The sequence below is a fragment of the Halyomorpha halys genome, unplaced genomic scaffold (assembly GCF_000696795.3).
Source record: "Halyomorpha halys isolate HHAL.00 unplaced genomic scaffold, Hhal_1.1 Scaffold949.1, whole genome shotgun sequence".
NCBI lineage: Eukaryota > Metazoa > Arthropoda > Insecta > Hemiptera > Pentatomidae > Halyomorpha > Halyomorpha halys.
The window spans coordinates 32,783-59,537 of NW_027109590.1; the positions used below are offsets into that span (position 1 = coordinate 32,783).

Here is a 26,755-nt window from a genome sequence, read left to right on the forward strand (position 1 = left end):
ATATCAAAACCCTTTATACATCAAAAATATACTATTTACTCAAAAAGAGCATATTACAATATAGAATGTCGGTTTAAAATATGATTTGAGTTTCTTATTTTTTGTGAATTAAAAGGAGAAAAAAATTAATTCACCAACAATGGGATGAACCATAGTTTCACTCAGAAATGAAGGGATGAGTAAGAAAAATGATTAAATTATGTAATGAAAGCTGACATCTAAAGTCAGAAATGGCACTGGTTGGAATGTTTCCTGGGCCGATTGAAATTTATTTTGTGGTAGACTCAGGGAGTGAATTTCAACATTCCAGGTCTGACTAGAATAGATTGGTAATCTACAGCATTACCTCTTCATATTGCAGAAAGGGCCAGCAAAGAAGGAAAAAAATGATAAGAAAAATTTTTCTTTGAATTAAGATTGTTATCTCATTTTGTTTTTTCAGCCCTGATGAAGGCCTGGAATTCAGGTCAGAACATCAGCACAAGTTTTGCTTATTAGTGCATCATTGCTAGCTGCACATCTGCCTATTTTCTCCTAATAAAGTGTTATATGTGAAAAATTTACCATTAATAAATATAACTTATTGCAATTAGCTTTATGTTTTTACAGCGAGAAGTAATAGTATACTTATACTTACTACACCTAATCCACCATAAAACCAATGAATACCCCATGATAGCAAAGATGATCCACGAAACAAACCCAGTCCAAAATTAAGTGTTATTATTTCAGCTATTAAATCTCTAGAACCAGGGTATCTGTGTGGCCAAATTTCGTTTATCTCATCTGCATGTTCAGGGCCTAGTGGTCTGATTTCAACACCTTCTGGTAAACTAGAAAATTAATGTATTCATTTATTAATATCTAAAAATATAAAAATAAGCAGCAGATCGGAAAACATACTGGAAATATGGTATTATTTTCCATGGACAATTTTATTCATAATTTTTCATTGTTATTTTGCTATTTTACTTTTTGTTTTTCTGTCTTATACATGTAATTATAGTTTTAAAACAGATGACTCTTTTTCAGTTTTGCGCATTACATTTGTATGAGGCAAGAAAAAAATAAATAAGAACAAAACTCAACATGAAACATAACTTAATTATTAGAATATAATTCCAAACATAAATCTCAAGTCTCTAAAATACTGCAAACAACTAAATGGTCAAAATTTGGCTGGCTCAGACAACAGCAAGACTGATTTCACAAGATCACATGTATGCAGACTAATTACACCACATCTCTCATTGACTAGAGACAATATGTCATTACATGGACTGAATAGATACTCTTATACTTTTAGTGTCTGTTTACATGTCTTGGGGTGATGAATTGTCACTATCTGATGAATCTTTTTTGACTGTTGATGTGAAAGTTTGTCTGCATACATGTCCTCTTGAGTTGTCTGTCTTGATAATGCCTAGATTGGTGAAAATTTACTGGTTAGTTATTGGCCAGTATTTTAGGGACTCAAAATTTCATGTTTGGGATCTGCAAATTATATCCCAATAAATAAAATGTGCTATTGTATTCCACTTTTTACAATATGATATATTTTACCTTCTTAATTAATTTAAATTCAATCTCTTTGCAATGTAAAACAATAAAGTTCAGCATAATTTTAAGGAAAGAGATAATAATCATAATTATATTATGGATTACTCTTTTTTTATTTTTTTATTTTTAAGTAAATAAAATAAAATACTCACTGAATCTCCATTTCTCTAGCACAGTACCAAGGTAACCAATAAACTAAGTCATTATGGGTTCTACAATGTAAAACTGGTTTAAGAGCTTCAAACGATTTATCTGTCATGCAAGTAAGCAAAACCATTTTATAATTGTTAAATGGAACTTTCTTAGTTGTCATAAGTGCTTTTTGTAGAACTGATGTCTCTTTATCATCATGGCAATAAACCGACCCATTAAATTCATTCTGTAAATTCAAAAATAAAAAATAAAATATTCACAAAATTTTTTTTCCTTATGAAACAATTGCTATAAAACAGTAAATGGCCCAAGGACAATGTTTTCAGATACAGCTAAAATAACTATTAGTAAGTTTAAAATTAAATATTAGTATCCATGTTACATTTGAGAGTAGTTATTTTACGTTTTCAAGAATAATATGTAAAGTAAGTATCATTTGATTTAATTTTTTGCTGATTGTCATTATCAATGGTAATTTTAACTAGAAAAAAACATTTCCATCACTAAATAGTGTGATTTTTCTAATGAAGCACTTAAAGTTACAATTTCTATTGATTATATGAAAATTAAAAAATATAATTTTTAACAATTGTATGACCCACCCTTTTTCATTGCTCTGAGACTACACCTAATTATGTTTTAGTTCCTATATTGATTATTGAGGTTTGTTTTAAAAGAGTCATTAATCGATCAGTTAAAATGGGCAAAATTATAGATTATGCAAGTTCAAAGTGGCATTTTGAATGGAGTGATTTTTCTTGGAAACACACAGATTAATGAAAAAGGGTAAAAACGGAATAGTGGTAAAAACGAAAAAAGCCAAAATACTCGAACTATATTTTAACAAAAATATAATATTTAATATTCTAAAAGGGTCATAAAAAAAAACTCCGTTATATCATCACTATGTACAAAGATATTGATAAAAGGTACAAAATTATATCTTGTCAGAGAATGACTGATATGTAATAATCATTTTAAATCCTTATCTCACTTGTTATACACTTACTCCAATCAAGGTGAAAAAGATTATTCCAAGTTTATAATCTCCTTCTGGGGCCAAAATTGCCATCTGAAGGTCAGGTTTCTTCTTCTTCCATTTAAGAATAGTCTGCAGATATTCATGAGCCTTAAAATAATTAATTTTGAAATTAATAAAGTGACTACTTCTTTCAGGATAAGTAAAGTAAACAAATTAAATGCGATAGTAAAGAAGGACAAATTAAAAGTAACATCATATTTTTAATTATAACTGATAGGGTAGGAAAACTAAGTATTACATTAATTTGAATTGTTATAGGGACTTGGATGAAATTTTTCCTGGACCATTACTGCATTTGTGCTGAACTATCCAGATTTGAGGTAAATCAGGCGATCCCTGTATGAAATACCATTTGCGAAGGCTTAATCGAAAGTAGTCATTTCTGTTCAATACTGGATTAACAGTAGTAAACATTATGTTCGTCACATGCGTCTGACAATGTAAAAGCAAAAAAACATTTATTTTTTTTTTTAAATTTCTTCCATAAATTAAAGAGCTTCGTTTCTTTGGTAGTGAGAAATCAAAACTGATTATGCTTACAGAAGTTTAATATTTTGTATTAACAAATGATTTCGAAGCACTTTAATGAATGCATATTTATCATCATCATCATCAATCGGTGCAACAACCCATTACTGGGTCCTGGTCTCCTCAAGCAGCTTCTACCAGTTTAATCTGTTAAGTGCAGCTGCTCTCCAATTCCTCACTCCGAGTAGGGTTCTTGAATCCTCTTTAACACCATCCAGCCATCAAAGCTTTGGGCGGCCCTTCGGCCGTGTTCCATCAAGACGCATCATTGAGAAGTTTATTTGAGATCTCATCAGGCAGCCACAAGGCCTGCCCAGCGCAACCTACCGATTCTCACAATTTTTCCAACATCAGGCTCTCCAATTAACAAGTAGACTTTGTAGATTCGTGCGTCTTCTACAAGCTGAACCATCCTTTACTCGGCTGTAAATGCGTCTGAGTATATTTCTCTCAAACGTTTGGAGATTCCTTTCATCAGCCTTCGAAAATGCCGTTGAAAATGAAAGTTTCCGAGGCGTAGAGCAGCACTGGTCGAATTAACGTTTTATACAATCTAGTTTTCGTGGATCTTGATAGTGAGGTACTACCAAAGTGCCGACGCTCCAAAAACACCTATTGGCCGATGCTATTCGTCTCCTTATCTCGGCCGAAACGTCATTGATGGCAACTTGTGATTCGAGGTACACAAATTCCTCAACTCGTTCGAAATAGTAATGACCAATTTGAACAAAATCTTCATTAAAACCTCTTTCTTGACCAGCTATCATATAGTTGGTTTGGTTGGTAGTAACAACAAGTCCCAGAATTATCAAGGGCAAGAAAGGCCTCTTCCACTTCAGCTTTTGATCTCCCAATAATATCGATATCATCTGCATATCTCAGGATTTGTACCATATGATTAAAAATGATTCCACTGTTCTGAACCTTTGATTCTCTAATAAATTTTTCCAGACCAATATTGAATAGCAGACAGGTCTTTCATTGCCTGATACAGAGACTCACGTTGAATGTTGACATAGTTAGATCTAAAATCAACGAATAGATGCGTCCGTATTTGGTATTCCCTTTCGCGCTCAAGGATGGTTCGTAGGGCAAAAATTTGGTCTGTTGACTTACATTTATGAAAGCCGCACTGATATTTCCCCAGGACTCTCTCTATATGTGGTAGTAATCTTTGGCACAGTATATTTGAGAATATCTTGTAGGCACATGGCAGTAGAGATATGCCTCGATAATTATTATATTCAAGAATGCATATTAATTATATGATTACAATACATATTTAATTAAAACTCACATGAACAGCTAACGGAAAATTATTTCTCAGTCTGAACAACATATCAGGAATATCTTCAGCTGGGACTTCTTTTAAAGGATCAGTCATTTCTAATATTTTTTTAATTCTTTAGTTCCAAAAAAGAAATCCTGAAAAATAAAATAAAATGTTTACAAAACATATTTACAACAAAAAATAATCATAATAAAGTTGATTTCGATTTTAAAATCACTATAGAGCTGGCCAAAATAGCACTTATGTTCGGTAAGCCTTTCGGAGTGTTTCTTTTTTTATATTAAATTATGATGCGACATTGCTATCTGCTGGTTTATAGTGTAACTACTACAACCTCCAAAACCGTTACAAACCAACATGACGAACCTAGCTGCCACAATGTGAACTACTACGATCATCACACAGATATTGTATATTGATATATGTTTCTTGTAAATAATTTAACCTGACTTGGCCACCTCCTTAATAGGGGGTGATTAACAAAATCAGTAGTTAATCAGTAAATCCTAGTACTATATTTGGAAATGTATATTGTATTTTATTTCACTATGCCTTCTCTGGATCTCTCCTTATTATACCTTTTCTTTAGGAATTTTCGTAAAGACCTGCAGCTAGTTCCTGAAGGACTAGTCATCTTCTTCACGTTTGTATGCTAGTTACCTGCGGTGTGAAGTTTCTTTCCTGACAGGACCAACAGCTAGTTCCCGTAAAACACATCCTATCAATTCATCTTCTCACCAACTATCTTAACCTAATTGAACATGCATTGTAGAAGCCTTCTGAAGTAGAGTATCTCTCTCCTTCAATTGGAAACCAAACTAAATAACCTAACACAACCACCTCGACTATCGGTAACCCCAACGCGATCAAAAAGTAAGTCTAACATATTCTTCAGGCCCGATCTGATCTATAGTAGCCCTGATGTAGCCCTACTCGAACTCAAGCAGTGCTATTGAACCCCGACTCGATCACATAATTGCTGCAACAACAAGTCCAACACAACGTGAACTTAAATCAGCTGTGACGCTAATGAGAGCAATCATTCAAGATGAAAGAAACATGGGAACAAAAACTAAAGAATAAGTTGGGAAACAATGAAAACAGACCTCAAAATAAGGGACCAACGAGCAACGGCACGTTACCATACATTATAGTATTACTTTTAAAAACATTCATTACTCAATTTCCATTGAATACAAATAATAATAAAATCAATAAAAAAAAAAAAAAAATTAGATTGGTGTAACCTGTAAGTTGGTGTAACTACCTGACAGATTTACTTACAAGTAGAAAAAGGTTAAGGAATACAGGCATTTATTTTTCCAGTTTCTTCTATAGATCTTGTAGATCTTTGACCACCCGAACCAGCCTTCTCCATGCCTGCCTAGCTTTCCAGTTTGCTGCATGCAGCTCTTTCACATCTTTGTTGATTCTGTCTATTCATCCTGTTTTTTCCCTCCTCCGTGGTCTCTTGCCAACTATACTGGCATTCATTGTAGTGTAGAAGCGTCCTGATGGATTGCTTCGAGCCACATGTCCAGCCAATCTTATCTTAACCTCCTTGCCTTCATATCATGAGCTATTGACTGAGTCTCTGCAAGCAGTCCACTGTTAGTTCTCCTCCTCCATGTGTTAACGCTATGATTCCGGATCGCTCCTGTACCTGTACGGAGGACTGCTTCCTGGAGTGCATGGTAGAGCCCAGGTGTCGCAGCCGAATATCAGAGGTGGCTTTGCATACCCACCCTTAGTTTCAGATTTTTAGAGATTTTTCGGGATTGCAGTATTCTTGACAGAAAAAAATAAGGCTCTGTTCACGCTCGTTATACGCAGATCTATCTACTTTGCTCATTTATTGATGTTATTGTGGAGCCGAGGAATTTGAAAACATCATTTATTGTGTTATTGTGGAGCCGAGGTATTCAAAACTATCTAGTTTCGGAAACGATTCGCAATCTGCGCAGACCATGTCTTTATAGGAATACAGGTATAGGTCAGAATAACTAGATCTAAAAAAGGACCGTGGTTGGAAAATAAATCTACGTAAAACTCGAATTTAGATCCTAATCCTCACCTTCGTATAGAAGAGGAACCTTCTCTACATGGAAATATTTTCACTGCATGATTTATTTGTCAAAAAAATATGAGGAATTCTTCAAACTCCCGTTTTTATTTGATTGTATCAGGATTCAAGGGTACTGTGAGGTAATCCAAACTATTTTAATTTGTATTTTTAAAAATTCAAAAAGCTTGGACATCTGAGATTTGAGAGCCCAGTTCAAATTGCAAAGATTGAGGTGAATCGCATAACTTTCGGAGACCATTACACTCAAAATACTTTATAAACATAGAAAAGTAATGCCGTAGGTTAATATTCCAGACATTATCTTCGGGAGGGTACAGTTCGGCGAAATCCAGTTGTTGAAAATTTAAAATTTTTTAGCAACATTTCTACCTAGTACCTATAGATCGCTTAGGTGGTTTATTGAAATTAATGTCTACAACTAAACTGATCGGCGATAGTAAAGTAATCAGTTAAATGCTTCTCATCGACTTTAGCAATACTACATCGTTTGGTTGTTTCCAAAGCTTCATTTGCTGCAATTCTCAATTGGCAGTTACAGTCAAAATCTACACCAATTTTTCACTTGAAAAACACTTGTTAGATCATCAAAGACAGAACAGCTATCCGGTTTTATCTTTGTTATTAATTCCTTCAACCGTTTTCAATTGTCATTATTCACGTGTTCAAACCACTACTATTTTGAGCGTTAGATCTCGTTAGATCGAATAACAGTTAGCAGGTATATCTTCACAAGAATTTTTAAATTTGATAGTTATTAGGCTGGATATATTATCATCCTATCTATTTTGTTTACGTAATGATTTAGATATGTGGCTAGCGATTTCTAGCAAGTCTTTACTTAAGGTTTATTTGTCCATCGAATTTTGACTAATCACTGGCAAACAACCTTAATGATAGTGGTTTTCGCGATAAGAAGAGGAAATTAAAATAACTAGGACGGTGACATAATAAAATAAACGACACACTTCATTACAGATAAAATCATTAATTAAGATTTAACTTACTAAAACTCAACTAGCGTGTGTAACGAAGGAAGGAAGCTGTAGAAATGGCTGATTGTACGGTAACAAGTGGGATACCAGTAGTACCACAACTGAGGCGAATTTCATGCCTTTGGTCCAAGAATTTTGTCACCTCCTTCCATATCAGCTCCAGAGGAGGGGAGGGGATGGTCATACCGGCAATTTTCCTCAAGAAAATTTATGATGACAGTTCTAAATAACGTTTAACATCACTTATATTAAAATACATAAAGGAAACATTTTTGAAAACTTTAAGCTTTATTTTGGTATAATTTAAGCCTTTCGCTTTTCCCCTTTCTCCACATTAATTTTCAATAGCACATATTTATGATTTTTATAGTTGTGTAACAAAAAAAAAGGATTGTCGACATTAACTACTATATACAGACCGTTGCAAGGCTCTTCTGCGCTTAGGTGAATTTGAAAAATCTGCGTCCTCCAATACCGATGAGGGGGGAGGGGTTCTTTACAATTTCTTAGAACATCTGTAAAATTGTTTATTGTTTTTATACAAAAACACTGTAATTATCAACCAAAAGCTATTATTAGGTAAATCCACTCCGACCATTATATTGCTGAAAACAGGTGCAGCTGAGTGTTGGATTGATTATATAATAGAGTTTATATAATTTTTAATCCAACTTGGTTCTCATATAAATAACATTGTTATTCATTTCAGTCGATGAATACAATTCAGCTCATGAAAGTGGATTTAAAATCCAAACATTTGAAAATGGATTTGAGAAGAAATTTTCTTTTCTTTTGCCCTTTACTTGTGTATTTCATAATTAACGTTCCATAATTAGTTAAAAAGTTTCCCTTGCACTTCCAAAAACAAGAAAATTATTTGTAAAAAAAAATTTTCAACTAAATATACAATTATCTCAATCTTAACATACATAACTATACACCCAAATATTCATTATATTTAGCCCGAATTTTCTTAGAGAAACTGCAAGATAATTTTTTAATAAATAAATAACTTAAAAGTAACACAGGTAAAAAATAAATATTTTTTAAATAATATTTATTTATCGTATATATATGTTAAGGTACTATCGATCCCTTTAAGGGGCTCTAGGGCTCTAAGGGACGATGGATTTTAAGGAAAGAGGTTTCAAATGAAAGAGAATTTTATGAAGAATTAAGGAATCTCAATTTCTATTCTTAAATTCTTACTGAATCTTTAATACAAGTCATTCATCAATGTGAGACATTTAAGGACTCTGGTAGAGGTAAGTCGGAGGATCGAGACGGTTCGATCGGATTTAATAGATTTCGACATGGACATCTGTTCCTAAGCAAGTTTCCTTTGAGTGTATAGAATGGGCCCCATAGACGGCTTTGCTAAAAGGTCGGTTAAATATGATTTTGGATTTTGGAAGTTTTGTTTTATTTGTGTTATGAAAAAATATGGCGTATAATATGGTTAGGTTTGGATAAGAATTTAATAACTGAAATATACCTAAACCTCATTGGAATTAATAAGGAGTCTGAGTGAAAAAGGCAGGTTTTATGCTCGAGAGACCGGTCGCCCTTGTGGTCGCCGAGTGTACTACTGAAAGAAGTATTATTTTTTTATTATTAATATTCCCACAATTATCCGTTAGATAATTCCATCATACATTTTTTGTAGTTTAGTTGTGATCTTGTATTTTTTTTGGTAATATATCACTCTCTTTATTATTGATTAGATCATATATAATTCAATAGTAAGGTGGCCAATCTTCCTCTTTTAGAGAGGACAATCCGTTAGCAGGTTCTGTCCTTTCTCAAAAAGTGTCCTTCCTGGCTGCTGTATTTAGTGGTGCAGGGCCAAATTGTGCAAGTCATGTAGCGGTATATTTCAAAAAACGCAATTCACGTTTCTTGCACTTGTCCTCCACCATTGACAGTACATTATAGTTAATATAATGTAAATATTTCTTGATTTTTTTTCTAGTTTTCGTTTTTTTAATAATCTATAAATTCAACGATGTTTCGGAGCATTCCTACATCCTTAGGGTTACCTAGTATAACAAAAGTATCACCTATATCTAGTCTACATCCATATGATCTTACTTGGTGATTTAAAAAAACTATATATATTTAAAATATTTATTAATTGGCCGCCTTATTTATTAATACGGAACGTCTATCAAAACAAAAGTTTTGATTTTATTTTTAATTGGACCTATATAGACAGAGCTTATTGTATTTACTAAGATGTACAGTTAATAAAAAAATTCTGCATACACTTATTATTAATCAAAAAAGTGGGTTAAAAGTAAAAGAGAAAAACAGATGAAACAATTTATTTATTTTTTCTTTTTAAATAAAGAACCTTTTGATTAATTTGGTACATTTTAAAGTTGTTTAAAAATTATACAAACACAACAGAAAATGATAGAGAAGAAGTAACAATACGTTATCACAAAAAAAGTCTGTATACCCAGCATATATGCATTCTATAACAAAATAATTATCAACGCAAATAATTGTCATAATAATAATTTTCATTTTTTATTACCTCTCTCAAACGAGGTTCATTGTGCTAACTTTTTTTTTGTAAAAGTAGGATCGGTTTTCAACCACTCCTCCTTAAGGACCTCTCATAGTTGCTGTTTATTTCTTATTTTGTAATGCCTCAGCTTTATTTTAAGATCCTGCCAGAGGTGCTCTATGGGGTAAAGGTCAGGCGATTGTGATGGTGTTCTTAACTGACCTGGAGCATTGTACAGCAACCATTCTTCGACCCTTCTGGTACGATGTTTAGGATCGTTATGCTGATGAAAAATAAAATTTGATCCGAGAACTAACTTGGTAGCTTTGGGTCACAGATTTTGTTTTAGGGCATCTACGTATAGATATTGATCCATCATTCCCTCGATGATGTTCAAGTTGCCTACTCCAGCTGAAGCCATTGAGCCCTAAGCCCTGATCCCTCCTCCTCCGTGCTTAACTCTCGGGCATAAGTGTTTCAATTTCATGACTTCGTTTTTTCTCCTTTGCACTTTAACGTTGCCATCAGCACCGAAAATATTAAATTTACTCATCCATGAAAATTACTTTTTCCCAAAAACTGATAAGCTTATCAAAGTAATTTTCGCAAATACCAACCGCTTAGCTCGGTTAACTTTGCTAATATGGGGCTTCTTCCTAGTCCTTAGTGATTTTGAGATTATTTTTGTAAGTGAATTACGCGCCGTTTGAGGTGTTACTCCAATGTTGTAATCTCACAATAAATTAGTAGCTAATATAGGAGCACTTATTTTAGGGTTTTCATGGTTCACTTATTTTAGGGTTTCACACTTCTTAAAATAGCACACTCATGATATCGCTGAAGTTTTTTGGCCTCTCTGATCTAGGCCTACTTGCAATCCAACTTGTATTATAATTTCCAATAACAGTCTAAACCGCCGAAACACTTTTATAAGCAATTTCGCGTTATGATTTCCCTGTGGTTTTACGATCAACAATTAACTGCCTAATCTCTCGAGAAATTTCGATTTTGAGAAGTTGTTTTCACTTGACTTTGATTCTAACTGATTCGTTCAGGAAATAAAACCACAGAAAACCTATGTGAATGTAAAAAATTAAATGTTTGTTTACATTCAAAGGATTAAATCAAGGTGTATGTAGACTTATTAGTCGTAACAAACAATGGCAGACATTTATTATAAAACGTTTTGTATGTATTCAATTCTGAAATGATATTATAAGCATGATTTAATTTTCTTCAGACCTTTATTTAATAGAAAAAAATAAATTATAACTTTAATTAATACATAATAATATATACTATTTCATAAATGAATTTATATTGTGGTGAATGTAGACTTTTGTTACTAACTGTAGATAGTTGACCGTAGATTAATAAGTGGAGATGATCGGAGGAGGGGGGGAGGTGCGTTCAGCAAAAAAATATAAATAAACCAATTATTTATCCGTCCCGAATTTCGACCGGAGTTTCAGGTCTTCATCAAGGAGCTTGCGACAGGGATACGGATAAATATTTTCTATTATTTTTAATTTTTGCTGACCGCACCCCCCGACCATCTCTTGTATTTACTAAGGTTCATTCTACAGACAGTCACTTGGAGGCTCCTCCCCTTCAGATAATAAAGTAGAGTTCCCTTGAACCTTCTAATATCCACGATAGAGACAGGCAATGCTCACGTAATGCTTTAATTTATTAATTCATGTTATATTACTGTTCATTGAGGGATCGGTAAAATAAAAAATATAAAAAACAGACAATCCAAAACTGTTAAGGTTATAACAAATTGACCTCAAAGGCACAATCAATGGTAAACATCAAATACAGAGTAAAAAGAATATTATTTTTGTTTAACTATGAAAGCAGAGCAGCTATATGATCTATTATTCATTTGGTTTCGCAATGATTTCTCTGTTGGGTGTAAAACCCAGAGGTCATATGATTTCTTATTCATTTTTTTGGGATAATAGTTCTGGTATATTTAATTTAAACTAGTACTTATGTAATTGATCTGTTATTTTAAATATCTCTGATGATAACACTTTTGCTACATTTATTTTAAGGTTATGATTAAACATTTCGATTTTACAGTTCGAAGCTTTGTAGAGCAAAACCCTATACTGCCTACGCTTCGTACAGTGCGGAACGATTCTTAGAACATACTTTATATAATATTACGAAATAAGAATAAGGGAACATCTGTTCTCCCCACCATCCATATCACTAGTAGAGATATCAGGAGACCCCCCTCCTTCTCCTTATATTTTATTTACTTTTTCCTCTAGTGGTATTTCTTAACAGCTCTTACTGGGAAACCCCAGTTTTTCCTTATTATACCAGTAGTGTGGTAGTATATTTATTAAGAAATAGTTTCTTAACGTTGATAATACTTCATTTAGCTTCAAAGGTTAACCAACTTTCATACCACCTACTCCCAAATATATACACATATGTAAAAGTTTAATTGATTTGGTATTTATAGAAAGTAACACATTGCCTTATAAACTATTTATAAATTTATTTATTTTTAAACTCATTATTTATTTATAAACTAACCCTTGAACTATTTACATATTATTACACTGGAATTATTTAAGAGCACAATGGTTATAATGTGACTTACTGTTATTGTACTATCACTCCCGAGAAAAGTAAGTAAGGTATGAAAGTTTTATATATTTGTCTCTTGTACTGTAATTCCATATCCTGTAATTTTTAGTGAAGACTTCTTCAAAAAACGCCAATAGACTGAAAACTTTTAATATTTGAATAAAAAGAAGCAGTGAGGTATTAATGAGTTTTCACTAATAGTTATTATCAGCTAACAATTGTTCAGTAAATGCACTGCTATTAGGTACTTTCAAATTTATGGTAAATAAGCTATATTATGAATTTATAAAAAACTAAAGTTTAATGAATCTTTTTTAAAAATACCATGGTCACATAGTGTGGTTACCTGAAAAATGAAGTCTTCTGTGTTCAGCTGCCAACTCCAGACTAAACCATCATGCAGGAATTGGAGTTGAGTGGGTCACTTCAGTTTTTTTGTTAACTCTGGTGGGTCTGTTAGATCCAGTACCAATTATTTATATTCTTTTTCATAGTATTATATGCCCAATATAATGGTTTTATTCAGTCATTAATATGGAAATAGATTTTACTCACATAAAAAAAAAATATTACCAAAATGTATGACAAATAAATATTTCTGTAGGTCTCCCAGACCTCCTGTTGCACTGTGGGTTGAGAAGACTTATTTGTACTAAATATTAACTTGTTACGTAACTAAAAGATTAGGAATGGATATTTTGAAAGGACATGAAAATAATACCATTATTGTAGGAACTAGACATAATATTAATGATACATGGAAGAGAGCACTATATTTTCCTTTAAAATAATAAATAAAATTAATTAGACTGCTTCCTAAAACTTGCTTTGCATAATGCAGGTAATTATTGTTTGTATTGAGCCCCTGACTAGTATAAGAACAAATTATTTAGTACAACATTAAATGATAAAAACTAGGTTTCAATTAAAAAATAAAATTTGAAAAGATGTTCTCTTTATTCAAAACAATCAAAACTTCAAAATGATTTGCTTTTCAATTGATTTAAAAATCACTTCTATAAGGGGAAAAAAAATAAAAACCTTGTATGTTACTGATGTTACTCAATAGGACTTTAGTTTTTTTAGATAACAGAGAATGGTATTGATGTGAAAAAACAATGAAAATAATAATAATGGCTAACATAATTATTACCCTTCTACCATTCCTACATAGTAAAGTGACTATCCCAATTGCTGATTGATTATGAATCTTATGGCAATGAAGAAAAAATGAAAAGAACATTTACATTATAGAAACATTCTTAAAGTTGAGTGTCATGGGTTTAAGAAACAAAAGATTATGGGAAGTTGTTTTTTCTGAATAATTATCCTTATCTTATTCTCACCTCATTGCCTTATAAAAAAACAATATTTTTATAGTAAAGCTAAAAAGTTTAAATGTATAAAAAAATATTTAAACTTAAGCTTGGTATATTTATAAATGAGTGTGCATACATATTCTGTGTAATATCTACATTGTGATAGTTATAAATATAAACTATGGAGGAGAAATAATATCATTATGATTCATTATTTACTTTAAAAACAGGCTCAGTCCATAATCAAAATATTGGATATACCAAAAATTGGATTGAGATACTCCATATATTGGCAGGCTATTTTTGAGAACTTGTGTAAAAAAATATATAAATAAATATGCAATCAGTAAGAAATTGAATGGGGCAAGAAACTGCTTCACGTAAGCATATAATTACTGCCTATTTCATACACATAAATGAACCTTTATCATCACTACCAACAAAAGTCTTGGGCTCAGAATTAGTAAAGACTGTACTGTTTCTTGGAAAACAGTTACACAAGGAGGTGATGGGGGTCAGCATATATGCTTATATGATATACCTACTTCATATAAGGGCAAGAATTAATTCAAGTTATTTTAATAATTAAATTAGCCTCATTTTATATTTACCACTTTATTTTATTAGTAAGAAGATTTCAATTATAATTCAATTTAATTTTTCTTGATAATTGAGGTTTTCAGTTTTGTCTGAGATTTTTTCTTATCTAAATACTTCTGAGTTTCAAAAGTGAATGCTTTAAAAGCATATCTAAACCCCAATGCACTAAAAACATAATTTTTAAGCTTATAATTAAGAAAAGGATCCTGGTGAAAGATTTAAGTTGTTAGAGATTAAAAAAATCCACACACACATATATATATATATATATATAAATTAACTTCATTAATATGATGATTAAAAGTATATACATACGTGAAGAAAAATAAATCTCTCCTTTTTCCCCTTGTAATTTTCAGATGAACATCAATTAAATGTTCCCCCATTCTTTTAGTAAGTGCTTCAACAACTGGCCTGCAATAACCTTTTCCTTTTTCTCTCTCTACAGTCTGAATCTAGAAGATGGAATATAGTATTGTCTTTTTTATTAAATAAGGTGTTTTTAATAAAAGGAAACTTACGATTCCAAGGCCTCCATGATACCAAACAAGTGCCCAAGAGAGTAAAATTTCATCATCAAATAATCCTAAGCCTTGGTGTATATCAAATAGATCATCTATAAGTTCTCTGGAGCCTGGAAAATTTTCTTCCCATGATTCATTTATTAAGTCAATATGTCCTAGACCCAATTCCCGAATTTGAACATTGTCATTTGGTAAGCTGTAATCAAATAATTCCAAAACTAAATCCTTCCAGTGTCAAGAAGTTAGGTTCATATGACTAAAAGAATTATTAACATTTCAAGCATTAAAAATTATTACATTTAAATTTAGTATTATCTTCAAAAAGAAATTGAATCCTGAAATAACTGTACTTAACAAAATATAGTGCTTAATTTTGGTTGTGTGAGGTACATATTTCGGGTTTTGAGATAAAATATTTGTTTCTGTTCATATCAAAATGTCATAACTAACAAACTGAAAAGGAAATCTATATCTTTTAAAATGAAATAAAACTCCTTGAAGTACTCTAACCTTACAATCATTTTTATTTCAAGACATAGTTTTTATTAATTATATGACATAAAAATATTTGCATTAAATTAAAGTTCTAATTTCATCCTGTTTAATTTTCAATTAAAGAAATTCATTCATTTTAATTGCAATTAGAACAGTTTATTATTAATAATTTATTTTAAAAAAATTAGACTGTCCATCTCTTCCTAATTGGGTATGACTTAAAACCTGTGAGGACTGTATTAGGAAATGAGTAGTAGAATTTTAGGGCACCACTTTTAGCTAATGTGTTTTATCCAATTGACCTACAGTATATACATAAATAGTCTCATTTACTATTTATTGTAATGTAATTCTCTAAATATAGAAGGGAAATTAGTTAGCTTCAGGTAGTTAGTTATCTATATGATGGTGGTCACCCATAGTTCAACCTCAACCCATCAGCACAGTCCGACTATTCAGAGAAGTCCCATTTGCATACTCCCATAAATACAAATTAACATTGTTTCAAAAAAATGATTTGTCCACTTCTCGTTAATAAATTTTTTTTTATTAAAGTTTTATATCTAAACATTGTTGTGTTTATTTCAAAACATAAATTTTCCCTTTACAAGTAGATATTAAAAATAAACTTTTTGAATATAGTATTGGCACAAAGCACATGCCAGAAATTATGTTTATGCTGTGAGCAGCTTGCACTGCACCTTGTGAGAGCATGCCTGAATAGTACATACAATCCTTGATAATAGTTAGGAATGGTGGTAGTTTGTGTTGATCTTGAGGTAGTGGGAGCTGCTAGTATCACCTTTGTTATTTCTTTGCCTCACAGGTTTTTTGAAGCTACAAATTTTGTGTCATATGATAGGTTTAGGTCTCATATCACCTGTAACAGAAAGATAACGGATGATATGAGACCTGTAGATCAATTGGATAAAATACATTGGCTAACAGTGGTGCCCTGAAATTCTGCAACTTATTCCCTGATGCCTCATAGGTTTTAAGTCCTACCCAAATAGGAAGAGATGGACAGTCTAAAAAACACTGCATTTTCTATTAATATCCTTCATTTTTAGTAAATTATTACTGTTACATACTATGCTAATTACAATTGAAATAAATTATAAATAAAATTATTGAAAAATAAGATGAAATTAGAACTTTAATTCAGTGCAAATCCATGTGATGTCAATCATAAAATATCCAGATGGTGATATAGAAGAGGCCTCCACTAGACAAAGCTCCCGTTGTAGGAGATGTAACAAAAACAGGAAAGTATCAAGCTGAATTTCGCTACTCCACAGCCTTCTACTAGCTATCATCATGAACCGTTTTTAGTTATGCGTCCACTGGGAGCGACACAAGCTGTTTCAACTTTTTTTTTTTTCCAAACCCTCTAAAACTGAAATAAAGTGAATTAATGAGTGCATTACTGTGGGAAAAAAAGAAAAGTAATTCGTGTTGTGTCTTACCTTTTACTACCTTAAAATACCAAAAGGTTACATGTTATGTTTAATATCACGTATGAGCTATCCATTCAACTATTTTGAGTCCGGAGGTGAGGGGCCTCCTCGTGTTGTATCCCATATAAGATAAAAATAAAAAATAAAAATAATAAAGACGATAGATAATGGTGAAATAATAAAAAGTCAGAAATCGAAAAGAAGTGTGAGGGAGTGGGGTTGGGGTGCATCAGAAGATGGAGCTATGAGGTGATGTTAATAGGGTTTTAGGAACCTTTCCTGCCCTGCCACCTCGCAGGAAAGGGGGATGGAGTGATAGACTGGAATACTGGTTTGAAGGAGGCAGGGAGACTGTCGAAGAATTTAATGTGTCTCCGTGTGATGTGAACTGTTTCAACTGCGAAGTTAAATTTTGTATTGTGCTTCTTGTAAGAACTTATCTTGCTGAGATTACCTTGTGGCCAGGATCCACTGATTTTCTTACTTAGATAGACTTCAGGATATAGTAGCTTTGTAAACTAACCGCGCGCTCGCAGGTATCGATTTCAAATCCAGAAATGATTAAGTGAAAAGAAGAATCGGGGATGGAAGGTCGAACTTCAAAGGTTTAAGGCACCTTTAAACTCATTGCTCAGCTGTGTATCTAGAGGAGTACATATCGGTTTTCGTGCAGAACAGGCGGTTTTCTTCCCATTTTTTTCGCTCAAGTAGAAAATAATTGTATCAACATTTTACCGTTATAAACTCACAATAATTTTTGGAATTTCCAATAATTTAAATTATATTGTAGATTTAAAAAAAAAAAATTTCATGAATTAATGAAGACCTAATTTTGTGGCTTATAACTTCCCTAAAATTACCCATTGAATTTTAGCGAGTTTTAAGTTTTAGTCGTAAGACTCCATGTTTACATTAATAAAAGAAAACAGATTTCTTTGTCAACTCTAATCACAGAATACATTTTTTTTTTAACATGACACGTTTTACAAAGAGGTGCATTGATTTACCCCTCTGGAACTTTTAATTAACCAATATGTATACTAAGGTTTACTCTAGTCATATATAAATATTGATAACCCGTAAGAAGGAGACGGTTTTTAACCCCTAAAGAATATTCATTCGGTCAGCTAGAGACAAAGTTATACAAACTTTGGTAAGGTCGTTTAGACCCACACTCCAAAAAAAAAAAACAGAGGTTCATTTCGTATTTTTTTCATTCGTTTCATTCGTAATTTTTAGATGGCCTCAAGGAAACAGATATGTTAAGTTTTACTAAATTAAGGTAGTTCGTTGGTAAGTGGTATTGCCTGTTTCCCCACTCCTCTCTCTACTTCATCACTTTTCCATACATTGAAGAAGTCAGTGCTGATTTACTGCTATTTCTATTTGGCTGACACAATACATGAGTACCAAGTTTGATCAATCAATCACTTTTGTTTTTTTTGCAGAATGCCTTGAAATTTGTCTGTTTGATTTAAGTAATCGCATCTTTAAAAATGTGGGTACGCCACCCACTAGGAAGCACCATCAGGCTCCCTATCTTGGACCTTGATGGATATTAGAACATTAAAACAAATGGTCTCCATATTTAATAAGGAATACTTACTGTACTTCCATTTCTCTTGCACAATACCAAGGAAGCCACAGAACCACATCATGAGACGTACACCATTTGTCTTTAGAAAAAATAACTTTCATAGCTTCAAAAGAATTAGGGTTCAAGCAAGTCAAGCGGCACATCTTGTACTGATCTGGAACTGGTAAATGTCTACTAGTAGCTAGTGCTTGTTCAAGAATAGATTTATCTTTTCTGTCATGACAATAGGCGGAGCCATAGAAATTACCCTGTAAAAATTATGCTACTTAATCATCTATTTTCAGTATCTAAAGGATTTTGTGTGTGTGTGTGTGTGTGTGTATATATATAGCAATTAATATTATTCCTTTAACACAATATTTATGGAAACGCCTTTTTTATTTCTTCGAAAGATTGCTCCTACTGTCTCTTATTCAATTAGTAACCAGAAATAAACTCCATGAATTAATTATGAAGAATATTATACAGTGCTTGCCTAAAATTGCTTTTCAAAAGTTTAAACCACTATTTTTGTTGAGTAAAAACTGTACGGGATTTTTTTGTTTTATATATACGTATAGTAATAATAGATAAAATAATATAAAATAGATAAGATATATATTTATCTATATCAACAAAATATTGATTTTTCTTCATTCTGTTAAACAATGTCAAATTACCTTCTCTGCTGTTGATCCGCCCCTATGTAGTAAAACCAAAAAAACTCTAATAAAATATATCTAAACCCTTTCTTATCGGTAAAAACAAGTAGTTACAATTTTAGTCTTACATGCCATACATTGAAAAAGAATAACCCATTCTTATAATCGCCTCCTGGTGCTAGAATTTGGATTTGTTGTTTGGGAAATAGTTTCTTCCATCTAATCAAAGAACGGATGTGTTCATAGGCCTTTAAATACATACAATAATGGTTACCAATTTAATTTTAGATGATACTTATATTATTTATTAAGATTACATCTTAAAAAAAGTTATTTATTTCTAAAATGGATATATTTTCTAGATATATATTCAAGATCTACTGGACGGAAATTTTTTTAAATGAATCTTATTGTACAGCCTCAAATAATGAATGCAAATTGATTTTTTTATCAACATATAACCATGAGGTAAAATAAGCAGAACGCAGTTGATATTATTTCTTATCCAGTTATTCTTGATTTCTTCTTTTCATCTAGATTTTATTTACTCATGATCTTATCATTTCTCTATCTTGAAATTTGGCAGTAGTCTAAGCAGTTTAAGCCAGAAGAACATACATTTAAAAAAAGAAATATGGTATTAAATTTGGAAAATTTTTGAAAATGAATTTTAAAAAAATTTATTTGTTTTGAAGTTGTCTATTCTACATCAAATGAAAGTCTATGGAATGAGTTTTCAAACATCCTCATAGCACAATTATCTCTAGAGTAGAGACAATATTTCATACAATAATACTTTGATGATGTTTATTTTATAACTGGGTAGCTAATTTTACACAACTCCCCATAAGAAAACACTCAACATACACTAATAAAGTTAAAAGGTGTTCAGCCAGAGGTGAGTGAATACTGACTTTTTCAAACGGTGGTAATTTTTATGGGTGTTTTTCCTGGTGTATGTTGATCTTTATTCTGCTATTTCTTTGTAGAGATAATTTACTATTGCTAAACTATTTAATTTTTTAATAGAAATGTGCAGCTATTTTCATTTATGGGAAATTCTAAAAAAAAAAGGTCAAATTGGATTTTCAACGGTTTTTAAGGCATTATATCAACTTTGTTATAGTTAAAATAAAATAAAATTGGTACAGGCTATATCTGTTTTTGTCTCTTTTCATTAAGTGTGTAAGTTATTTATCCAATTTTATTGTGTGAAAAAAATATTTAAAGCATCTAATTGAAACTCACTCAATATCCTAAACCGGATTTGGCGTCTTTTGGAATTTATCTCTTAATCTGGATAGAGAAATTCTTATCACTTTTTCATTTGTCATGTTGTTTGGTTTCAAAAACTATAATCACACATGCTTGAACAATTTTTTGTATTTATTAACAAAGTACAAGAGGGTAGATTAGTTTTTAGCGTCCTTTAAAATACCTATTTACGAATATACATATAAATAAAAAATAAGATATTTTCGTTTTTGATTTTTTATGAGAATTTATTTCCTTATAATGGAGAAAACATAGTTTCAAATAAAGAAAAACTCCTCAAATTTTTATATATTGTTTTAATTTGGTCTATTTCGTACAGTTTGAGGTAGTTTATTGGGTCCTAAACCTCTCTTAAGTATAGTCGTTTTGATGCTATTTCAGCTTTTGTAATTTTCGTAGGAAAATCGGAGGAATTTTTTAATTAAACAAAAATCGAGATAAGCTGCTGAGGGTTTTATTTCATTCAACATTTATCAAAATTCTGCAATAATTCAAAGACTATTGTTTTTTGTTATTTTGCTATTGTTGATTATTGTTTTTTTTTCCAATTTTACTTTTATTTTCTTACGCCTTATAGATTTTATTTTTAGATGTATGTGATCTTTTGTTTCTGACTATCCATTTGAACAACAGACATTTCCTTGATTAAATACAACGTTTTTCTATCAACATGTTACCTTTAGTTTCGCCTCTGACATCATAGACTGCGGTTCTATTCTAGCTTGTGTGCAGCCTATTAGACATTTTTTTCCATGCTTTCATGTTTTGTTTTATAATTTTTTGGTTATTTTTATTTGTATCATGCAATCAGGCGATGAATCAAACATTTCGCCTGATTTATCATGAAACCGCAAACATATTACCAATTTATATTGATTTGTTACTAATAAATCTGATGTACACCTACAATCAGAAGAATCAAATTCGAAAAAAAGGAATTTTGAACGCACTGATTCACCTGAGTCCCATTCACCCGCTAAAAAAATGGGTAGGTGTTACCAGGAAATTATTCCTTTAAAAGCTAAGGTGGGTCGCACATTTAACATGTTATCAGAAATCGACCTTTCCTCAGATAATCATACTAGAGCAACACCAAGTACCAGCAATAATAATACTAACCCGAATGCTCAGTCCAATACAATAAAAATACCTCCGATATTTCAACATAACTCAAATAATTATAGGCTACTGTTAAACGACTTGAATGCATTGTGCATCGGCCCATTCACTACCCAACTAATTGGTAACAATACGAAAATTACGTTAACGAATAACGATTACAGAACTATAACTAAGTACTATGATGAAGAAAAAATTAAGAACCATACATAGCATAACTGAAGACGAATTAAAGGCCGAATTAGACTCAAAACAATTCGAACTGCTTGTGTATCCAGATATTAAATATAAATAAAAATCCAACTCCACTCTGTTCAGTATCTCTTAAAAACAACGAAAAGGCCAAAGATATTTTTAATCTTAAACATTTATTTTCTGCCCTAATTATAGTAGAACCAAAACACTGACATTTCTATGTGTACTAACTGCCAAAGATACGGTCATACGAACAACTATTGATATTTTAAACCGAAGTGTGTTAAGTGCAAAGGAACATACCATTTCTCAAAGTGCCCGTTAAAATTTACGGATGAGCCATTTTGTATAAATTGCGAACTATATCATGCCACTAATTACAAGGGATGTAAATATTATCAAATACTTAAAAATAAAATAAACTATCTTCAGAACCAAGTATTCGTAAATCTGAGATTAATTCAAGCAGGCCAGCCACGAAAATCACTTCATAAAACTCATACGCTGATGTTATTAGATCAATATCAAAACCAACGGAACTAAAAACTCAGTCCACAGTTAATCAAGACAACGAAATAAATCTTGAAAATTTATTATCCACGTTAGTTGCGTCTTTCTTTACAGATGGACCATAATATAAATAACAGCTTATCTACAGTTACTAATTCTCTCCTGACTAACTGCGCTTTAATACAAATAATATATTATTCAACGAATACTCAAATATTCATTTTTCGTCTATGGGTACGGAATTGAGAAAATTAAAATTTTAAACTGAATGAATGATTAGCTAGAACATTGAAAAATGTAATTCAAAAGTTTTTACTCTTCAACGCCCACCAGACGCACCGGAACTAATCCTCAAAGGTAAAAATGTGAAATGGAATCCTGCCAGTGAAACAGTAAGATACCTGGAAATTCACCTAGACCGCCGTCTTACCTGGAATCACCATATAAACATTGAACTAACTCAAACCTACGAAAGCAATGCTATATCCTATCTCAAACAGAAATTTCAAACTAAAACCAAAAACAACTGTTCTTATATTTAAAACAATTCTCAAACCACTGCTGATGTACGGCTGTGAAGTCTGGGGAGCGGCATCCTTTACGAATAGAAAAAAATTACAATCTTTTCAAAACAATGTCCTAAGAAGTGCAATTAATGCTCCTTGGTTCATAAGAAATATCCAATTGCATCGGGAATTACAAATGGAGTCTATAGAGGATTACATTAAAAAACGGTTCATGAAGTTCCATTCCCAGTTGCCGACAGTTAAAGGAGCAGTGACCTACAACCTGGGAAACCCAACCTCAACCCGAAGACTGAAGCCCAGGCTGCTGCAGGGCTAAATATAAATTCTATATTTATTAATTCATGATTCACACTACCTCTATTTTACTTATTATTATTATTTATTCTTTTCTTTCTTTTTTTTTCTTCTCTGTCCTTTTTTCTAATTAACTTGTTTCTTTTTACCATTTGAGGGCAATTATTTATTTTGTTAAGTGTACAAATATCATTATTTTTTGTTATTAATTTTACTTTTCTTTTTATTAAGAAGCATTATTCTTATCTATTTATTTTATATTGTTTTTCTTCTAATTATAACATTGTATATAGTTAGGGGTGTCTTTTGTACGTGACTATACCCCTATAATCAACCATGTGAACCATGCCCACCAGGCCGATCTGGTATAAAATAAATAAATAAAATAATATGTTATCTAAAATAAAAATAAAGTCCATACGTGAATAGCTATTGGGAAATGGTTTCCCATAAGGAAGAGCATGTCTGGATAATGTTCTGGTGGGACAGATAGCAAAGGGTCATCGTCTACTACAATTTCCTCCTCACTGACTTCCGGAGTTTCGTATGTTACTATTGTGCCATCTGAAAAAACCGACTTCCCAGAGTATTGTAAAGAACCCTCTTCAGATAAGTAATCGCTTAGTTCTTCGAATTCAGTAAAAACGTCGGAGCTTTCTTCGTTTAAATTTACAGATTCCTCTTTGGGTAATGTGGGAACTTCCTCAGGTTCCAATTCGGTAGACATCCTTTGTATAATATTTACCTAAATAAATCGAGTGAGTAAAATATTTATAATATATTTTAACTATCGCTGAAATAATTTTTCTATTAAATAGATTAATTTTTAATGAATAAAATAAAACATGTTGCCAATCGCTTGCCTAGCAGAGGTTTTTGTGGGGCCTGAATATTTTTATTTTAATTAGAACTTTAATGCAAAAAAAAATTGTTATTTTATGTAACAATTACCAGTATTTATGGAAATGCTATAGAGTAAATTGTGCTATGGAACTTATAATAGTAATTTTTTATTCTCGGTTTTGGTTATTCAAAAATTAAAATAAATAAAGAAAACAAGCTTTTCCACAATTGTTGTCTTAAATCCAACAATTCCACCCCCCTAAAAATCTGCTTAATTGTCTTTATTAATTTAAACTATGAAGATTTGATTTATATATATCGAATCGTTCAAAAAAACGCTCGGCTTCGTTATTTTTCTTATTTAGATACCTTTGAGAAACTTCTCTAAAAGTGTAGTATTGTTTATCCCATCGGGCGAGATTTATCATTATTAACAACATTTTCGTATACAGTTGAACCATTCAAATGCAATCGCGAATTTAACATTCAACGTTCTACCTTCTTCTATGGATATAGACAGTTATTTTATTATGATACTTAAAAATATGCATATACATTTACAAATCAGGCAGAAATTATTATTAAAACTCTTAGGCTAGAATGAAGCAGTACACTAACGGATCGTAGCGTATTGCCTTAAATAAGTGAAAAAATAAGAATGGTTGCGTGGATAGATAAAAAAGACTAAGAAAGAAATGTCAGGAGTGTCGCGTTCTATAGGAATTGTATATTTAGTGAGCCATTGATATCTAGTATTACATAATATTGTTCGAAAACTATACATCATAAAAGTTTTTAACCTTTTATAATTATGTTGGATTTGAAAATTCTCTTACTTCCAACTCTCCGAAACGGCATTTGGCGTACACGCAATTATACACCCTCGAGTGGTGTAACGTTAACTTCTTAAAGGAAAAGTGAAGCCAAAAAGAGGGAGTTGACCGCGCCCTCGAAGCTCTGGTTTATATTGAGGTTAGTAGAAAAGGCCGTCATTGTAATCTAAACTGAAATATCAGGCAACCAGAGATTCAATCCTACCCATCCCCAACTTCTCTTCCGAAAATTCTTTTTATTTTATCCATAAACGATTTTTAATAAAGCATAATTCATTGCATAAGAATGACCTTTGAAGTGCTACATTTAATTATAATGTAATGCAGAGTGGATCTTAACTTAATGATGAAGAAGAGATTAGAATGAGGACCACCGCAAGAAATAGGACCAATTTTACCATCTCCTAAGGTTTACCACCAAATTCGCGTTGAACAAGACACTGATAGTAATCATTTAGGGTAAATAACATGGGCCCTCAGCATAAAAGGCTAGATGGATACAAGTTAGGTATGAAAGAATAATTTTCAGGAAAATTCTAGGACCCGTGTACAATAATTTAACACCCAACTGTTTCAGCTGTACAAGAAACTGAACATCTCCACATTTGAAAATTCTGAGACTCGTGTTGAGGATGTGAAAGCATCCAATAGCGTGTGAAAATGTTCCAGATGGTGTGCTCTCATCTAATCCAAGCCAAGGCTGTATCATCGATGGAGATATAGCATAGTGTAAGATCTACGGAAAATTGGGGATCACTATTGGTTATTCAGAGCGAGATATGGTTAGCAGTTGTTGAGTAGGCCAAGGGGAGCAATATGCGCCCGTCTTGCCATCAGAAGAAAATACCATTCTCATTTGATTTCAAATGACGTAAAACTATTTATGTTAAAATCAATAGGTTATAAGATTAAGACGTACCTTTGTTACTGATTGGAAACGTTCAGTTTATCTTCAAAAAACAATTTTCATGATGGAATTCTAATACATAACTGCCAATTTAGTGTCACTTATTTAATTTCACCCTTATCAGTTATTCTCAAATTAATCGATGAATGAAGGTTATTGTTTTTTTTTTTGTTAGTAACCTAAACACTTATTAATTAATCATCACAATTCAGACTTCCAATTCTGTCACTTCACTAATTAAGGCCGAATAGATATGTTGTGGCCTCTGAGTAATGCGAAACTAACAGTATGTGATCCCCTTTGTCAACCTAAATAAAGAATGTGCTTGGAGTTAGTTTGGAATACGTTCTGAAATCATATCGGAACATAGGAACAACATAGGAACATAGCCGAATAATGTTGAAGGAGGTGTTTCCACATGTGTTTTTTTTTTAAATTCCATTCTGACTGGTTTGATTATGTCTCACTGCCAACATATCACTGCTTTGATAATGGTTAAAAAAAAATTTTGATTTTATTTTGTATTTATGTATTTCAAAGTATGCCCAGTAAGCTGGGGTCACATTCTTTTTTTAATACTCCTTTCATACTCTCCCAAAGCTACCCTATTTGTCACAAAGTAACTCCTACAGGAATATTGTAATTATATATTTGTTTACGATAGGATCCCCAGAACACAATACAGGAAAATGAATGTAAATCTAAATATATTGTAATATTTTTTAAAAATATAAAAATAACATAAAAAGAATTTTGATTCTTTTTTAAACTTTCTTCAAATATAAGAGAGAACTTGGGTTCAAATTAAGAACTTTACTCTTAAATGGATAATATAATTTATTCAAATT

At 31.8% G+C, this 26,755-nt stretch overlaps 2 protein-coding genes and 1 long non-coding RNA gene across 5 annotated transcripts in view; 1 reads left to right on the forward strand and 2 right to left on the reverse strand.

Annotated features, from left to right (window-relative positions):
- Nucleotides 1-13,312, reverse strand: part of LOC106687363 (uncharacterized) — an 18,973-nt gene extending 5,661 nt beyond the window's left edge. Inside the window, exons 1-6 of one of the 3 annotated variants that reach the window (XM_014431217.3) lie at nucleotides 13,118-13,207; nucleotides 12,785-12,909; nucleotides 4,581-4,708; nucleotides 2,723-2,842; nucleotides 1,713-1,939; nucleotides 638-833 (exon numbers count right to left, since the gene is read on the reverse strand). In XM_014431217.3, coding sequence (XP_014286703.1) covers nucleotides 638-833; nucleotides 1,713-1,939; nucleotides 2,723-2,842; nucleotides 4,581-4,667 — 630 coding nt within the window. In that variant the 5' untranslated portion in view covers nucleotides 4,668-4,708; nucleotides 12,785-12,909; nucleotides 13,118-13,207. Of the gene's footprint in view, nucleotides 1-637; nucleotides 834-1,712; nucleotides 1,940-2,722; nucleotides 2,843-4,580; nucleotides 4,709-7,664; nucleotides 7,758-12,784; nucleotides 12,910-13,117 lie in introns of those variants that run through there. The other 2 variants (XM_014431216.3, XM_014431218.3) reach the window with 2 other exon arrangements.
- On the forward strand, nucleotides 12,457-13,224 carry LOC136795857 (uncharacterized). Its single transcript, XR_010843539.1, has 2 exons — nucleotides 12,457-12,812; nucleotides 12,881-13,224. It is a non-coding gene; the product is annotated as an uncharacterized lncRNA (long non-coding RNA).
- A 1,392-nt stretch (nucleotides 13,313-14,704) lies between the features above and the next one.
- On the reverse strand, nucleotides 14,705-25,470 carry LOC106687362 (uncharacterized). The gene is made up of 7 exons (XM_067047767.1): nucleotides 25,341-25,470; nucleotides 23,746-24,069; nucleotides 19,533-19,652; nucleotides 18,773-19,011; nucleotides 15,212-15,410; nucleotides 15,006-15,145; nucleotides 14,705-14,855 (listed from the first exon to the last, which is right to left on the reverse strand). Exons 2-7 carry the CDS (start codon nucleotides 24,049-24,051, stop codon nucleotides 14,744-14,746), a joined length of 1,116 nt encoding a protein of 371 aa, XP_066903868.1. The 5' UTR covers nucleotides 24,052-24,069; nucleotides 25,341-25,470; the 3' UTR covers nucleotides 14,705-14,743.
- Nucleotides 25,471-26,755: the final 1,285 nt, after the last annotated feature.

What these genes read in the sequence shown, in the direction of transcription:
- LOC106687362 (XM_067047767.1), bottom strand. Translation starts at nt 24,051, where the DNA reads ATGTCTACCGAATTGGAACCTGAGGAAGTTCCCACATTACCCAAAGAG. An exon ending in ATTTCCCAATAGCTATTCAC is followed by an intron (nt 19,653 to 23,745) that starts GTATGGACTTTA and finishes ATGTATTTAAAG; the next exon opens with GCCTATGAACACATCCGTTC. An exon ending in ATCATGGAGGCCTTGGAATC is followed by an intron (nt 15,146 to 15,211) that starts GTAAGTTTCCTT and finishes TCCATCTTCTAG; the next exon opens with ATTCAGACTGTAGAGAGAGA.